Source organism: Filicampus tigris, chromosome 11 (genome assembly GCF_054856515.1).
Source record: "Filicampus tigris isolate MCC_2025a chromosome 11, RoL_Ftig_1.0, whole genome shotgun sequence".
In the NCBI taxonomy this organism is placed as follows: Eukaryota; Metazoa; Chordata; class Actinopteri; order Syngnathiformes; family Syngnathidae; genus Filicampus; species Filicampus tigris.
Window position 1 is genome coordinate 4,233,752 of NC_141227.1, and position 18,749 is coordinate 4,252,500.

Below are 18,749 nucleotides of genomic sequence, written 5' to 3' on the forward strand. Positions count from 1 at the left end.
ATCTTCTTCTGTGAATGTTTGCCGTCAATGTTATACATTAATGGCTACATTATGCCGCCGTCCCTGTGTGACCTATATCTTTGCTGCTGTAACAATGAAAATTGATTTTAGCTCCGCATACTAAAGAAACATTTAGGCAGCTACTGCTACATTACCTGTATTGGCACTGCAGAGGGACACACGCAAAAGAGGCACCCCAAAAGTGGGCGGACCTTAGAACCAGAGATCAAGCGTAGGGCACAACAATCCTGCTCACCTTTATAGGGAAACCTCAATTGCTGATTGGCTAACTGATTAGAGCAGGGCTGTGCACCTACCACCAGAGGGCAAGTGCATCTCGTCCTGCCACAATCTCCCCCCCACCACTTGCATCGTCGCCCCCGACAATGCATCGATGGGCCAAACAAACACCGCTAGCTCCATGGTCTAAACAATGCAGACATCACATTTGATACTGAGCCAGAAGAACCTGTAGCTCCACCCTACACCTCTCCCATGGGTCTAGGGGGATGGTGAATATTTGAGTGTTGACCGGCGGTCGACCTGGTTGTTCGGTGAACTGTCTCTTCACCAGTGCCAAGGTGAATCACTGGTGACACAATCGAATATGCAGAAGGTAAGTTTGTCCTCACAACAGCAGGATTCTCAGGAAAGTTTGGCGCCATCGGCGCGGGGTCACCTGTTGGTGGCAACGATCGATGGGCGGTCTGAGTCACTGCAGCTGTTCACCACAAACCAATCAACATCATATTGCATTTCTTCCTCCAAGCGGGGCTGGTCAATAAGTGGTGAGGAAGGCACAGCAGTCTCATTCAGAGCATCAACTCTCACCACTGCCTTTAACAGCATGCGGTGAAGATGTTTGACCTTAGTCTGGTCATTCACAGGGGCTATAGTATACACTGAACCACCCTCCTTTGGTGATTTGAGAACCCTGTATACCACTGAGCCCCACAGATCGTGTATCTTTTGACGCCCCTTAATGCCAACATCATGCACCAACACCAACTGGCCCTCCCTCAACGGAGCATCATGGACTCCACGATAAAAGGGAGGGAGAAGTCGGCGTAGGCAACAACGGGCGCACTCGTAAGTTTACTCTTGAGTGCCTCAAAGCTCAGATGACAATCCTCTGACCAGCTTCCCACAACTGTGAGCTCTGACCTCTTTGACTTAGTGCCTCCCAAGTCCGCCGCTAGGCGGTGTAAAGGGGCAGCCAACTTGGCAAAGCCCTCCACAAATCGACGGTAGTAACTAGCAAAGCCGAGGAACGACCGGAGTTCAGAGATGGTAACAGGGAGCGGCCAGTTAGCCACAACCTCCACCTTGCTGGGATCGGTTGACACCCCCTTATCAGAAATTACATGCCCCAAGTAGCGCACCTCTTGCTGGAAGAAGGCACACTTGCTGAGGTTGGCCTTTAGACCCTGTTGCTCTAATCGCCCCAGCACCACCTCCAGCCTTTCCAGATGTTGCTCGACAGTGGAAGAGAACACAACAATGTCATCAAGATAAAGCAACAACGACTGACTCTGTTGATCACCAAAGATTCGCTGCATCAATCACTGGACGGTGCTGGGGGCATTGCGGAGTCCAAAGGGCATGTAGTTCCACTCGAACCCTTCACCTGCAGCACACAACGAAACATGGTGAAATCAAATTTAATAACTATTATTACTATTGGGGAGAAAAATGGGAAGACTTTCCCAGGGCCCCCCTAAAGTATTACGTGTCATCGGGAATAAACACCACCGCTCATCCATCGCCTCATTATTGTCTGGACATTAAACGTTTTCATCTTTGAGTGCGCATGCGTACCTATGGAGAAGAAAATGGTAATGTCCATAAAATCTCAAAAATTGCTGCAATCCTTTTGATATTGACGAAACAAGTCTTTTTTTAACTTCCCATTTCGTTTTGAAAAATGAATTCGGACATTTTTACATTTGTAGTATCTGCTTCCAAACCCAACATTCAATGGCCAAAAGTTAGTCTTAAACTCCTCCCAGACCGAATCTGATTCTGTTAGCGACGAAAAGATTTCGTTAGCCTTCTGAAAATCATGACAAACCAGGGTTTTGACGCCCACCCAAAAGAAAAGCGAAAAAACTGTCCACCTCTTGTTCGCCTCTTGCTGTTGCCATGGTTCCAAGCAGTGTTGTTTTCGTCAACGGTGACAATGACGAAATTATTTCGTTAACGCCCCTTTTTTCATGACGATAATGAGACGATAACGAGCTAAACGTGGCTCTTTGATGACGAAAACATGACGTGACGTACATGAATTTTCAGTGACGAGACGAGACGGGACGAAATTGTTAGCGTGTGGTCCGTCAGATGTTCAAGATTTATGACATTCCTTCCTATTGTACACGTAATCTGTCTTTCAAAAAAATGCAATGCTGGTGCAACCTATCCTCGTTTGGGCACGCCCATCTCCGGGACAGCACGCGGGGCGCACGCAGGGCGCATGCGTCGCACACACCGGCACAACAAAACACTAACAGGTCTGCGGTCATTGGTCTCGGCTCACGCACACTGACACGCTTTCCTTTGACGGACCATGGCGACAGTGACAGCAAATGGGCTTGGTGGTCGGAAACGAAGGAAAGATATGGACATACTTTCTGTACAACCCAGCAGAAAGAACAACACAATGCATTGAAGACAGCGGTAACGGTGAATGTGGCCACAAAAGTGGAAAGAATGACAAATCTCAAGCGACATCTGAGGGCTCACCACGCTGATATTTTGTCCCAATTTGTCCTGTTAACGTATATTGTATACATTAACTTGCACTCTGTAATTCAACAATTGGCTTGTGATCAATTTTTTTGTGCTTAAAGTTTTCCACGTAACTCGTGGTGCAAATGGGCTGAGTTAAGGCATAAATTATTTTGGTTGAGCTAATGTCAAGGCTAACGTCAATTCATTTGTTTGTTGTGTTTAAAGTCAAATATTAAAAGTAGATTAAGGCAGTGGTCCCCAACCATTTTTCTACCACGAACCGGTTGGTCCGTATTGGGGTGTGCGTGTGTGTGTGTGTGTGTGTGTGTACAATAATAAACGCGAATCCACAGGTTTTTTCATTTCACCAATATTGAATGACTTTTTAGCCACCAAAGTACTTATTTTTTGACGAATCACTTAAAAAATGTATGACTTTATGTACGGAATGTATGAACGAAACACCATGCCTATTTCTAAACCTTAAAACATTTTTGAATTTTGGTCGACTAAATTTACGAAAACTAGATTAAAACGTTTTGGGACTTTCCGTCGACTAAAACTAGACTAAAACCATTTTGAGTTTTCGGCAACAAAAACTAGACTTAAACTATCACTAATAGGAATGACTAAATATGATGAAAACTTATAAGCATTTTTGTCCAAAAGACTAAGACTAAATCTAAAATGCCTGCCAAAAACAACACTGGTTACAAGGCACGCACACTGCAGTCGTTTAGCATTCTGAGGATAGCTTCACATTTAAATGCAGATGTGTTGCCCTTTCCCCTGTCGTCATTAATAGTTATCACAGAAGAAGATAATTATACAACACCCTGGACTGCTCCCTGCGTGTTTACGGTAAAATCGGTGCTAATTTTGCTTAATTAGCATGTCTGCCTTTTACCGTATGATAGCATTTAGCTAGCGGACGTTCGTTGTTTAATCAAGTGTTTTACACGCCAGTGTTGCATGGAACAATAGCTTGGAGTGACAATTAAACAACTTGAAGTAAGAGCTTTTGCCTTTTACTTGTAGAAGTGGTTAAAAAGTGCCCGGAATGTAGTAGATCGACGAGAACACGTTAAGTTAATTTGCCTGAATTCAGATGACTACTACCGTTTGACTATTGTACACAGACTTGTGTATTGTACATACATATTTGACAAGATCGATATCATACCTCTGGTCAGTAATCCATCCTGTTGACATTTCTAAGGATGCAAATCTCCAATCACACGCAAATTCCCGCACACTCACCTGCCCGTCTAAAGTCTAAGTTTACTTCTCCATCGCGACAAATTGTTAAAATCCACCTAAAACTTGTAATCGTGTAAACTATCAAAATATTTACACTCACTAGCTGCATTCCAAAAGGCGAAGCACGCCCTGCCGCATGGGATTGTGGGATATAAACTATTTTTGGCACCATGGTCGGAGCACACGATTGTTAACAAAAACAATACAGAATCCAATTTCATAGTTGTATTTTTATGCAAAATGGGTCTCATTTTATTTTTTAAACCAACTACAATTGTTTGTTGTTTTCAGATTTGAGTTTCAAAATCGGAAATATAATACACGGAAAGTCCTAAATCCTAGTATTCGTTTAATTAAATTGCTTTAATGTAATCTTAATAGACTATTTTCTTCTTTGCATAGTGTTTTATTTGACTGCTTTGCTTCTAGTACATGTTGATGTTTTATGTCCAATCAGCCGCCATGTCAATTTAATTCAGTTAATTCACTTAATTCAGTTAATTCAGCGTTCAGAATCAGCTGGTAGCGCTGGCCGAGCGATGTCAATTATATTAGAAGAGGGCAGAGCTGGGCACTTGACCCTTTTTTGCCGGTCCGGCCGCGACCCTCCACCCTTGACCTGGGTACCCTTCTGGTCGCGACCCCGCCCTTATTCATAAAAATTATCACCCCCCCGCCCCGTTCCCGACCCCCCCTAAAAAAAAAGTGTCCATGATTGACTCAGCCGCGGGAGAGATGCTGACGGCAGAGGCTTTTTAAGGATCATTAGCTGGCTAATTTACAATTCAAACCCACTACGGTCATGCTTCAAACACGCTTCAAAATGCGCCATAGTACTTTACTGCTTACCCAACTGCGTGTGCTTACTTCCATTGCGAGCCCCGGGGTTGGTTTTGTCGTATTGTATAATTATTTGGGTCCAACAGATGGCCAGAAGTCGCTGTCAACAAGTTACTTATTTATTTTACACATTTCCCCTCCTTCACAGCCTTCCAAATAAAAGCATACCAGCAAACCACTATACACAGCAGGTTTGCTACGGTGTATTTAATATACTCCCGGACACAAGTTGTTTTGAAACAAGTCGGGGGCGTCGCTTCAAAAAGACAGCGACAACAATGAATATCGTGCCTGCTACAACCATAAAGGGACCGAGATGACTAGACTATGCATTTAATTTTATTGCCAAGCTAGTTTGCTTTGCAGCAGCAACGAGCTGCGTGCTGCATGCTCTCCTCCTCTCCGTGTGGGAAACTATGTCATTGCGACATGTGACATAATGGACCGATCAGAGCAGCAACAATTCCTGATGTGTGCGTGGCATGTGTTGCAGACCTGTCGCCAACAGCACAATGCGTTGGTCATGTGAATCAATGCGGCAGTTGTCGCTCGCGCCGACGCGGGAGTAGAAAGAAGCTTAAAAAGAAGCCTTTCCCCGAGTAGGCTGAGATGAAATTCAGCTGCCTCGCGACCACATCAAACGCATGAGGGCAGATTACTGGCCACTTCCGGCCATGCTTACTTAGTCCAGCCATTTTTAAAAATTTGTAAGCAACCACCCCCCCGACCCAAAAATGGGCATCGAGCCGGGCCGGAGGGTCCGACCCATCCGGCCCAGGGACGGTCTGCCCAGCTCTGGAAGAAGGACTGTTAAAAGTTCAACGGCGATGGTCCTTTGTGATGTCAGCATTCTGTCCGCTTATTGGTTAGTCTGAACAAACCACTTCCATTCAGCAATGTTCTTGGGATACCGAGTGTGTAGAGGTGGGCGATATATATCGTCATCGATACCATCGTCAATCTTGCTTTCACGATGTGTAATTTTACATTATCGAGTATTAATATTGCCTCGAAAATCATAACGAGTCAGTCGATGGCCGCAAAGTACAGTATGAGGAAATGCTGAAACACTCATTCGGCAAATCAGGTTGCATTGACGGCAGAGGAGCAGGAAGTGATAATCATTCGACGAATCAGCGGGCAGGACCCAGTCACGTGACTCTGTCCGCAATGAACCCGCTCTGTTTCAATTAGGAGGAGTGTCCAGCGGAGAACAATAGCAAGGCGCAAGTCCACATCATCCGTAGTCTGTAATGGTTTGATCTTGACAAAACTGACGTCGTGGGAATAACATTGTTAGATGTGCCAAAACGGTCACCGTGAAGAACAATTCTGTTGCACCACGAGCCATATGGATTACGAGGAAAACTTGGCGACCGGGCAAGCTGGGTAACACTTCTGTAACACAAATCAATCACATATCAAATACATTTATTTCCCATTCTGATTGCTCTAGTAGTTGGCAGTGGTACACCAGTACTTACTGCAGCTCAAAATGTCATATAATTATGGAATAACAGCAGAGACATTTAAATGACATAAACATTCCCAAAAATCAATGTAAGTCTATACATAATGTTTTGTTCTTTATTGTTAAATATTGTCCTAGAATATCATTATGTTTTGCAGAAGCTGTATTTATAAATTTAAAAGAGATGTTCACGAGCGCTGTCTATCCACAAATGGTCTGTGAACCAAGTGCAGATTTTAAATATACTTTGTAGAATATCGTCAAATTATCATTATCGAGTTTTTAAAAAAAAAAATTGATTTTTTTTTTTTCCCCCATATCGCCGACCCCTACTAGTGTGAATAATACTCATGCCACAGCATCTGTGTTCAAAGGGCCGCTCCAGAAAATCTGATTTGTTGAAACTTTGGAATGACCTCCCATTGGATGTGAGGCAAGCCCCCTTCTGTCCATTTTTAAAACCCGGTTGAAGACACATTTCTATTCTCTGGCTTTTGATCAGACCTTAAATTTTCGGCTCTTTCTTGGTGTCTATTGTATATAGTCATGTCATCTTCCAAACCGCTTATCCTATACAGGGTCACGGGGAGTTGCTGGAGCCTATCCCAGCCGTCAACGGGCGAAGGCAGACTACACCCCGAACTGGTCGCCAGCCAGTCGCAGGGCATTTTGTATATAGTGTTTTATGTTAATTTATTGATTCGACTTGTTTTATTATGGCCTTTTTATTGTTGGTATGTAAAGTGCTTTGTTACAGCTCTAGTTGTTATGAAATGCGCTATATAAATAAAATTGTATTGTATTGTATTGTATTGTATTGTATAAATACAATATACTTGAACATTCAAGTACACACTCAGCTTCAGCAGCCCTCGGGGTTGAAGAGCATGTGCTTCTTTGTGGCATCCAACAGCTTTCTTGGGCTTCCGGATTCTCTGGGAAAAACACATACAGTAGTTGGGGAATTTAAAAGGAAATTCAAATATACAAGTGCAGTGGTTATGGGGCACGGTTGGATCCTTCATCATCAGGCGAGAATGTTGATCTTTCCCAATGGTTTTAAAGGAGTATGTATGCCCAAAAATGTTGGCCAACTGACTTCTTACAAGCTGGAAGACATCTGTGATGCTAATTCGACGACACATTGGTTGAACATGTCCATATGGTCAAATTATTTTCAATCTTTTCTAAGAGTACGGTACCACGATTTTTGTCCAGGCTTGTTTCATGAGTTTATGATTATCAATTTTAAAATAAAGTTGTTCAACCATAATTCAAAAGCTATTTAGATTTTCATTAGTTCATTTTCATCAAAGTTGTATTTGTTTTTATTATTTTTCTTATATTATTATATTATTATTTAACAGAGGATACCAACAAATTTTTCCAGGTTACAATACAGTTCACGATATCGTCTTCAGGCGTTACGCTGTTGTCATCTCCTGGTCACTAGGAGAAATGCTTTCGGTGACAACCTCTGGGAATCTAAGACAGACATACGAGCCGTATTTCGATTTGTGTCTCGTGCTGTATTCTATTTTCGTTTTAGAATTAAAAATGGAAAATAAAATAACCGTTTTTAGACTTTTCCTTACTCGTTTATGACAAAAGAAAATCAAGCTGTATTTCAATTTTGGTGTTTGTATTTTAAAATGAAAATCAAATAACGAGTCGTTTTTCCATTTTTCACATCTGCTTCCAAACATAATATCCAATGACCAAAAGAGACACGGACCGTTGAAAAGTGACAGCCCGTTTACCACTTTCAACATTACTTTTGAGTATTATTTTGTTATGATTATTTGAATATAGATGATTATTATTATTATTATTATTATTATTATTATTATTATTATTAAATGAAAATGTCATGTTACCTGTCCTCACAACAATTTGAATTAGAATCATCTATTCAGACGGATCTCTTTTCAATTAAATGAATGATAATCTAACAAATTCGTATACCGCAGACTCCGCGTAAAGCATTTTATTATGAAAGGGTATGAGCGGAAGTCTCATTGTGGATCTTGTTTCTTTCAGGCGCCCTAAAGTTCCACAAAGAGGAAAACGCAGCCAAGTCGGGAGAGGAACCAAGTACAATACTGATAATGGAAAGAAGCCGACGGCTGTTTGCCCTGATCTTGTTTACTTCCCTTGCTTCGAGGAAACGATGAGAATTGATCAGTTAATTAACAGAGTTGAGTAAAGCAACGACGATATGGACCCTTAAGGATCTTTGTGGCTACTTGTAGCAGTGAGGCTTTCCTCTGACAAATTTACCCATCACAGAGTAAGTATTGTTTTAAGTTTGCAAGTGCTTTGTGTGTGAGCATTCGCAAGTGGTCATTCCGTGTTTTTCCCCATCCTGTGTCTGTTGAGGGAGAAAAGTAGTAGCTGTTGTGGCGCGTTTAACGCATTGCGTTCAAGGAATCCTGTGGGACTTGCTGTTCAACTCGCTACCACCTGTTTCAACACAATAAGCGACGGCATGATGGAACAAATGGTCATTCACACGCTTTTACACGTTAAAGTTGTATATTTTTTTTTAAATTCGTGTTAATCTACGATTTAAAATATCCGTGAAGACGGGAGAAACCACCCTGTGTAACTCGGCATGCCGACCATTCCCACGAACAGCACTATACGTGACACCGATTGCGATGTTCAATTGCAAATTCGGTCAGTTGGCTACAATCAACATTCATATTTTAATTAATTTTAATTATCCTGTTCCATTGGTTAATATGATCAGTCACGTAGTCGTGGAAATAACTGGAGCCTGCTCCAGATCCACTTAACAGTCTCAAGCTTTTCCCAAGTGAATACAGTGTGATATTTCATCTCAGCGCCCCCACTCAAAAAAACAAAACAAAACAACAAAAAAAGTTTTTTTTTCTTATGTAATGGCTCCTGATTGCTTCCAACTCACAGAACGGTGTGTAATGTGTTGTTTGCAAGGTAATTGCACTGCTTCTTGAAGTGGCATTGTTATCTGACGTGAAAGGCAACCCTAACATATGTTTTTCAAGAATCTGTTCTATGTAGTTCCACTAGTTAAAATAAGGCATTATGTTTGTGGAATACGTGTTAATCCTCCCATTTTTAGCCATCTCTGGGGGTGGCCATTTTGTCACTGTCACTGTCAACTGAAAATTACATCACAGTCACAGGCTCATGTAACAGCCAATCACGGCTCACCTGTTTTCCTAAACTGAGCCATGATTGGACGTTATCTGATCCCTGAGCATCCGTGATGTCATTTTCAGTCGACAGAAGTGACAAAATAACCGCCCCCGGGTGGATTTTGCTGCTTAACTCATATTCAACAAACACAATATTAATCAGAATGTCGTGTTTCAACTAGTGGGCCCACATAGAACATATTGTTGAAAAAAAATTGTTTGGGTTGACTTCCACTTTGAGCACGTTTTATTCTTTCTTGCGTCCACCGTCGCTGGTATTTTTCAAACACATTTTTAATCTGCTCAGAAAGTCTCAAATCTGCTAATATGCTTACCGGTACTTCTTAACTGTTGAAGACCAAGGGGAGCACCCAAGTAATGTATGCGCAAACAACATCCTTCTGATAAAGAATATAGTGTGTTTCAGATGCTTTAAAGAAATAAACCATGAATTCAGACCAAAATTGATTAGTGGCCAAAGAATAATTGAGATATTGTTTCAGTGTCATTCCCACATAAAGAGCAAAAGTTATTAATGTCAGTAAATTTGGAAATTAAATAATTAGCTTGATATACACTATGTAATATATTAAAATGTATTACATTGGCTTTATTAGTAATACAATATTTATAAGGTAAAAGCCAAGCTTTTTTTTTCCAATTTATAACTTGCAATCTGAGAATTTCAGAAAGATTTTCTCTAGGCACAATAGTTTTTTTTTGTAGAATCTGGCGTATGTTTATTATTACATTTTTTGGGTCCGTTAATTCAAGGTTCCCCACCTTTTTTATCTTGTGCACCCCCAAACCCTTTCGTCACATCACTCATATGGGTTGAGGGTTGTGGTTATATTTTAAATAACATCTTCTGTGGTCACCACAACAATATGTAGAACAGAAGCATTTTATGTGGGGTTAATCAGAGGCACTTTAAATGGTAACAGGTGTGCAACATGAGTTTGAACATGACTGTATTGTTAATGCAGAAACATCCCCAGTTATCGAGGGTGCGCACACTTGTGTAACCACATTAGCTCAGCTGTTTATTTTTATTTCTCCTATCTAATTGATTTCCGTTTTTTCTTTCAAATGGGTTGTACAGGTTACAGATAACATTTAAGGCACTTTTACATTGTACTTAGTACAGCAGATCCAATAGCTGAGTTAGTGGTGGAGTGATTCAATTTAAAACAGGAAAGAAGAAAAACGACTGGCCTGAGCTATCCGCGTCTTACCGTGATGTGATAAAAAAAGCAAAGTGATGGCAGGAGACTGCCACTACAGTACTTTGGTTGTACCAGCTTTGGTGAAAGTGGTAGAATCGTGTACTTTAGCATTTTTAACAATATAAATCAGGGATGTCCCAATCGTGTTTTGTGCAACTGAAAATCTGACCACTTGATTTTGTGGTTTAGCCAATATCATGCCCAGGCCCAATACCTCAACAATCCTTAAAAAAAAACAAGTGCATATCATAATTGCTCAACGGTCTTCATTTTTATCTATTCAAGTTAAAGTTATCCCAGGATGCCTTTTTATACAGCTACATAATCTTGTGCAGCAGCTGTTAAAACCAAATAAATGAATAAATAATATACTTTTACAACATATGGGTGGTGCAGCACAAACTCATGATGTAAGGCTACATTCAGACTGCAGGCAAATGTGATCCAAATTGGATTTTTTTGCCCATATGTGACCTGTATTTGATATATTTTTTTAAATGACTGTCTGAATGTCTCAATTCTTCTTCTTCTACTTCTCCTTCCCCCGCCTCAAGTCCGACCTGGGTACTTTTCATATGTAGTCCTAGATTGAATACGTATCTGATTTTTTGCAATGTGACCTTCGTCTAAAGAGCCAGCTTGCATTTATCCGACCTAAACGTCATCAAGAGCCCAATATGTGCTCCGCACGGGCGGGCATAGTGCTTGGGACGGACATTGACAATTGTCCATGAATCTGAAAACTTGTTTTGAGTAACACTATTGACTTTATATTTGAGTGAATTATGGAATTCACAACTCTGTATGACTCAGAAAGCTCTCCTCTTAAGGACTCTCCACATTGTGCACAACACAGTGAGCCGGCCGGACTCCTCACCTTCCCACTGTAGCTTTGGAAAATATTGTGCTGAATTTCTGCCCTTTTACACATCTGCCAAAAGGAAAGAAAGATGCAAAGAGTTTTGTGATGACGATTAAAAACATAAAAACCATTGATAAATAAAAATGTAACATTGCTTTGGTCGCTTCATCGCTCTGTGGAGGCAATGGCCCCAAGATGCTGTGGTGGGTGTCCCTTATTTTCATTTATGAAAGGTGGCAACCCTAATGCAGATGCAGATTTAAGGTTTCATTTGATTGGTCAGTCAGTCAGGTACAAGCATTCAATTCAGGATGAAACTTACTTTCCGATACGCATATTGCACGAGCCATTATTGCAATGATGATTTTTTTTGGGGGGGGGGGATATTGTGCAGCCCTAGTACAGATTCTGTTAATTTTCTTTGAGCATGTTCAGACAAAATAAGAAATAGTTGTTTTAACAGCATTAAATTGATGTTTGTAAAATTTGCAGGTCTGGGAAAAATGTCAGTAAAAAATCAAAATGGATTCATAGATTTATGGGACAGGGCTCTTTATGTATTCTGTCAATGACTTTAATAGAGCAAACTAGCAAAGTATAGCTTGCCTCAAGAAGTGTGTTATGAGCTACATGTATATACTATACTAAAAGGTCACAGCGATGCAAATGAGATTTGTACTTTTTTCTTGGTTGTCAAGTGACTGCAAATGGTAGTTTTGAGTTTTATCAGTGAGTTCATTTCCATGGAGGAGTGGTATGTCTTGACCACAAGGAGTCCAGCAATTTGGGGCTTTTGTGAAAGAGTACTGGGTGCGGCTGGAGGTGTAATCTGCAGTGTGAATGCTTTGATAGTTACCACGGGCCTTTGTGATGAGTGTGTGTTTAAATAGAGTGGGACTGGGAATTCTGCTCTGTTGCCAGTAAAGCTGTGTTTGGTGCATGCGTGTGATTTGCTGCTTTTAGGTGGTTTTCTGTCAAATAACATATTGCCCTTCAAGACAGTGACACCACCGAGTCTAGGAAGGGTAGTAGTGGAATGCTTTTGGTACTCGATGCATTCTGTTTAGCTAACACACATGACTGCAGTGATATCCATACATCCATTTTCTATACAGTTTGTCCTCATCACGGTCGCAGGTGAGCTGGAGCCTGACTCGGCTAACCTTGGGCGAGAGGCACATGGAACCCTGAACTGGTCACCAGCCAATCGCAGGGCACATAGAGGCAACTATCTTCAGAGTCACATTCACCCCCGAGAAGACTTTAATCTTCAATTAAACGAACATGCATATTTTTGGAATGCTGTAGGAAGCCAGAGTAGCTACAGAAAAGCCACAAGTTGACATAGTAAGGCCATGACCCAGATTCAAACCCTGCGACTCAGAACTGTGTGGTAGACATGCTTAACCACTAGTACACCGTGCTGTCTGGCTGTGATGTAGCCACAGGTAAATTATGAAATGCCATGGAATTGGATCAAATGCATTAAAGTGCTTTAAAAGCTATGTGAAGGTATTTCGAACAGCATTTTCACTTATTCTCTCTGGGCCAACATATAGCAGTCACACCCAATCCATGGCACTGAGGTTGATGTCTGAAACTGGACAGTGATGTGGAAATGTAACCAACTTGTTGGTAATGGGGACAGAGCGCTAGGCAAGGCTGACATGTCTGTAGTCGTTTCGTTTGCTTCTGTTTTCTTGTAAACTGAGTAAGTGGCAATAGCTAAGCTTTGACCAACTCAGTTTGAAATTGCTGTGGTTGGGCGGAATCCTTGTACCTCCAAAGTCATCACTGTTCAGGAGACCAAAAAAAACAACATTTAAAACATTAACATTTTAATGTCCAAGATGGCAAGGCATTTTCAATGCTTCAGATTGGTCACTAATTTCTAATAATAGCACATAAATGGGTGGACAGACCAGTAAAATAGATTTGTGAAAAAATGTGAAATTGATCAAATTTTGACATCAGAGGTTTTGGCCCATCACCAGTAAAATCATGGTTGAGGAAAATTCATAAATGTAATGTGTTTTGCATATGGGAAATTTACTTCAGTCATACAAATGGGACAAATTTCAGAAGCTGGCAAATTCCATGTGATCCTTCATCAGTCGCTAAAACACAGAACAGACAGCAGGGGAAGAGCTGTAAAAATGCTAGCTTAGATGACCCATGTGTGTAAGAGGTTATATCACACTGAATCCTACTTTAAGCACATGTCATAAATTTTGATCAAAACACATTTATACTGTCTGTAATAACCATCAATGCCAGAAAGGAGATGATAACTGCCTGACCATGGACCATTCATTGAATGTTGGGGTAAAACTTGGACTTTTTCCTGATTTGGAATGATTACCGGTATACAACATTGATTTTGGTACTTTGTAAAATACAAAAATGTACTGCACAATTTTTAAATAAGATTGATTTTTTTGAAATCATCAAAATGTCAACATTTGATTTGGAAATATACATACTTTGCTGAAAGAAATCTAGTTAGCACAGCCACAGCCACAGCCACTCGATTTCCTTTTCCTGGCTATGATTTAACAAATTCTGAGATTGGTGACCAAGAAAGAGCAAATGATTAAAGGAGTAAAAGAGTAATTTATTTGTTTGTTGTAAAATTTAGCCACATACTGTATCATCAGAAAACATCATTTCTTTGATGCCAGTTGTCTTCTTACTGCTTGTGCTGCGAATTCATGTGACATAGTAAGTAATATGTCCTCGCGCCGCCGAAGAAGAGGATCTGACTATACTAAAATATTGGTGACAAACTGTCATTTATCGATAACCAAAGCGCAGTTAAAATAATGGGGACGAAGTGACGGATTGATGATGCCAGATTTGGTCAGCTTGAAATAATAACGGACTGACGATGGTGGACAGGTGGCCTGGTCACTGCGGAGTGAGAAATGACGGACCGACAAAATTTACTGATGCTCTGGTAATTGTGCTGCTTTAAACTGAATTTTTCTTCCCCCGTAGCTGTCCAGGAGGTCTGACAAGATGTCCACCCATAACATCCACCAGTCCAACAAACGGGAGAGGAAAAGCAGTTTCTTCAAGGTACATTTCACAGCATTACGACTACTTTTCAAAAGGGAAATGAGTTGGAGCCTAACTTGGTGGTTTGTTGCTTGCCTGTTTTTCCTGTAGGCAGCATATTTGCTTAAGTGGGTTGCTCCACTCAAATGTTTATCTTAAACCCCCAAAATCGCGATCTGGCCTCTCTGTTACTGTTGGTGGACACCAACTAGTATTAAACCGTGTGAACTTAATAAGGTGTTACTACATTCTAAACTATAACTGTCACTATGTTTACATGTACCAGAAAAAAAGAGCTGTAACAGTAAATCAATTTAAACAACACTTTCCATATGCATGTCTAGGCCTCACTCTGTTTAGTTTAGAAGTAAAAGTTAGATTACACACTTAGCTACTCGATTACAAACCAGATTCCTCTTACAAGTGTATATTTTAATTGATTGGAGATACGGTCAAATTACACCCAGTGCATGTAAACTGGGACTTCACCGCAAAGTACTGAAAAATGGAGAATCTAACAGTGCCTGTAAGAAACCTGATTGTTTTCAAACCATTCTGAATGATACAGCCAGATTCTTTCAGATTCTTTTCAGTGCAGTTTAAATTGCTGGTATTCCACCACTGCGTAAAAACAAAAGTGAATTGTACGAAATGATGCATGTATTTATGTTTGAAAGCAAGTGTAACTGAAATCCAATGCATGTCATAAAAAATGCTAACGTTTGCAGAGGAACCTTTACGTTGCTCTACTGACAAATTCAGATACGTGTCAGCTTTTACAATGTTAACCTTTTGCATGTATGACCGTCAAAGTAAAGACTTTGTCATTTTGGATTTCCCACTGGTGAGCTGTTTTGTTATTCATGCTGATAATTGGTAGCCCAACAGAATGATTGCAAAACTTAAAGGATAACGAGGAAATGAAACAACTGACAGCAGTATCACACAGAAAATGTTCATTGTCAGTCTAAACTTAAGGAAATGCAGTATTTCAATGAAACGAAAGATAGAGAGATTACCACTATGATTTTAAATCGGCACTGCTTTTCTGCGTCACTATTAATTTACATCCGACTCCAGCTATTGGTCATCGCACTTTCATTTTTACTTTTAGGAAACACCAATATGCTTCTATGGAGTGGTTTTGTTAGAAAACCCTCTTTAAAAAATAAATAAATACATTCAGTAGCTTTGAAGCTGGTTATCAACATAACTAAATGTTTTAACCAAAACACATAAATATAAAATGATTTTTAAACACATCTAAACACTTCACATTTAAATACAAAGAATATCGTTATCTTAAATATCCACTCAACAGGCACAAACACGTCAGGCCTACATTTCAGTACAAATTGTATATTGATGCCGGCAAGGAAAATAAAAGGTTGGCAAACATTTTAAGTGAAACAACGTGGTCATCTCAGGCCTAATTTTAAATGATATTGAACAGTCAAATTACGCCAAATTTAGTTTCAAGTAAATCATAACAGGTAGATTTTGCGCATTTCAAGAAAAAAGTGATTTTGTTACCTCAATAACAAACATCTCAGCAACTGCAGTGACACACTACTTTATGACCAAAATGTCACTGAATGCATGTTTACATTGATTCAAAAATCCATCTATCTGAAGTGAACATCCATTTGCTCTTACAGTCGTGTACTGTAGGTCTGCTATATTTGCTAGCAGTTCATTTTTCTTTCGAGTTCTAGCTAGCAGGTTGATTTGATTTGTGGGCTTATAGGAAATCATTTGGAAGTGCTGCCTAACGTTAAAACCACAGTTTCGTAACATGTGTGACACTATAAAACAGGTTTGAGTTTTTCTTTTTTGAGTCAGCTTTCGAAATATATATATATATATATATATATATATATATATATATATATATATATATATAAATAAAAATAACTTCCCATAAACAAACAATAGGATTGGCTCATTCATTATAGTCACGGGATCACAACAAGAGCTAAAAGCTACCATAAATACAGTCGATGACAGTGGAGTATATGAGAAAAAAACAACCATGATATGATGATACGGAGTACACCATTAGAATATACCCTTTATAACGCAATATTTTTTTTGGGGGGGGGTAAATTGTTTCTACATCCATACATGCCATGCCTCCATCCATTTGTTTAATGATTATCCTCGTCTTTGAACTTCCTTCCATGAATGTGTTGCTCTTTTAGTTGATTGAGTCGTTTGCCTTGGAAATTGGCACTTTGAAAAAGGAGATGGGGAAAAAGCCTGAGACAACAGAAGACCACAAGACTGATTCAATGCATGGGTGAGCTCTGCTTTGTACACTGTCTGAAGTTTTCTGCCAGTTGATCTGATACAGTGCACTAGCGCAATACAGACAGCAGAGAGCACAATTGAGAGGTTTTTTTTCATGTGCATTGCTATGGATAAGAAGATGATCACCAGGGACCGGTTGTTCAAAATGAATCTGACTGGATTTTGGTTATGGATTGGATCAAATCTGGAAAACAGGTTGTTCAACAGGGAAAGAAGGATTCTGAAATTGGATTAGATCATGTAATTCAATCCTATTTTTAATCTGGATCAAATATTCAGTTTGTGTAGTTCAAAACTTTTATTAGAAAAAAAATAAGGGTTTATCTGATGATGATGCTAAACTAAATGCTCACATGCGGTATACAGTATATTGTACAGTACATTCCCTTTGAATTAATTCAGATCAAAGAATGGATGCTGCCAGGTTGGCATTGCTAATGAGAATCTGTTTTCAATAGATTTGCCTGGATAAATACTGTAAAGGTTAAAATAAAAAAAGATTGGAAATGTGAGGAATATTGTCTGTAGCTTTGGAGAGTTGATCCAGTGGTGCTGTTATCATAAATCATATTAGCAGATTGTTTTCCTCTTCAAACCTGCTTGTGCCTGTTGTACTTTTGATGTGACAAAGATGTGTTTTACCAGTCACCCTTGTGAGAACAAAAATCCCTGTGCCTGCATTTTCTTCTCTGGCTAGAATGTAAAATTTACCGGGCCCTTGGCCCTTAGGTTTTCCCCTAGAGTACTTTTGTCGATTGGGATCAGTACCTCCCTGTTGGTAGGTAATAATCTATACTGCCCTCCAAAAATATTGGCACAGTGAGGTCAAATCCTTTTATATTTGCTGTCAACATTTGGGATTAACATGAAATGATGAATATGAGCCTTTGAAATCACCAGTTTAGCTTTTATTTTCACGTATTTATGTGGATCGAGTGCACCCCTTACAAAATTGTACTGTACGTACTAAATACATTTTTTTGTGTTGTAAAAGTATCGGTACAGATAGACTTAAATTAGTTAAGCGAATAAGATGTGTATACATTTTCCCTTTACATGCGCCGACTATGTCTTGGCTGCGTGCCAAGCCCCGTCTTGCCATTCTTGCTTTAATCTTGTGCCCATTTATTTTACCATGCATGTGCACCTGCACACCCTGTATGTGCTTCCTGGATGATATACTTACACCCTTATGTATCTCTGATTTTTTTGTTTGTTTTCGTTTTTCAGGCTGGGTGAAGAAGTGGGGGGTCTCTTTCTTCGAGCATCCCCCTGTGCTGACATGGGGACTGTACTGGCTGGAGTCAGAGATTCCGGCTATGACTCTCTCCATCGGCGACTCAGTGTTTTGGACAGATTAATCAATACACATTCGGTGTGGCTCCAACTTGAGCTAAACCATCAGAATGCCATACAAATACTACAAAACCAAGCACCTGGAGTAAGGAAACAGTTGATTCTAGTATATCCTGCTAATTGTTAGTAATAGAGCCCTTACGCACTGTGATGTCATTTTAAGTCGACAGAAAGTGGCAGGCAGTGCTGGGAAAAATGTCAGCCGGGTGTATTTATCTACTTAATTAATATTCCACTAATGAAATATTAATCAGAATACCACATTTAGACTAGTGGGGGCACATACTGTATAACACAACATTTTTTGACTTGATTTCCTTCTTAATTACCCCTCTCCATTACTCAAAACTACAACTACAGTGCAATGATAATCATTGAATTCATAATACCTCCCCGGCAGCGTCAATCAAAACTGATTATGATCACCTTTTTAAAGTCCAAATTTGAAATGAATTACA

The 18,749-nt window shown here is 40.0% G+C and overlaps 1 protein-coding gene across 1 annotated transcript in view; it reads left to right on the forward strand.

The window, feature by feature from the left end:
* The first annotated feature begins 8,321 nt into the window (after positions 1-8,321).
* Positions 8,322-18,749, forward strand: part of rin2a (Ras and Rab interactor 2a) — a 39,796-nt gene continuing 29,368 nt past the window's right edge. The window contains exons 1-4 of the mRNA XM_086044571.1: positions 8,322-8,588; positions 14,566-14,646; positions 16,827-16,924; positions 18,166-18,376. Coding sequence (XP_085900697.1) covers positions 14,587-14,646; positions 16,827-16,924; positions 18,166-18,376 — 369 coding nt within the window. The 5' untranslated portion in view covers positions 8,322-8,588; positions 14,566-14,586. The remainder of the gene's footprint in view (positions 8,589-14,565; positions 14,647-16,826; positions 16,925-18,165; positions 18,377-18,749) is intronic.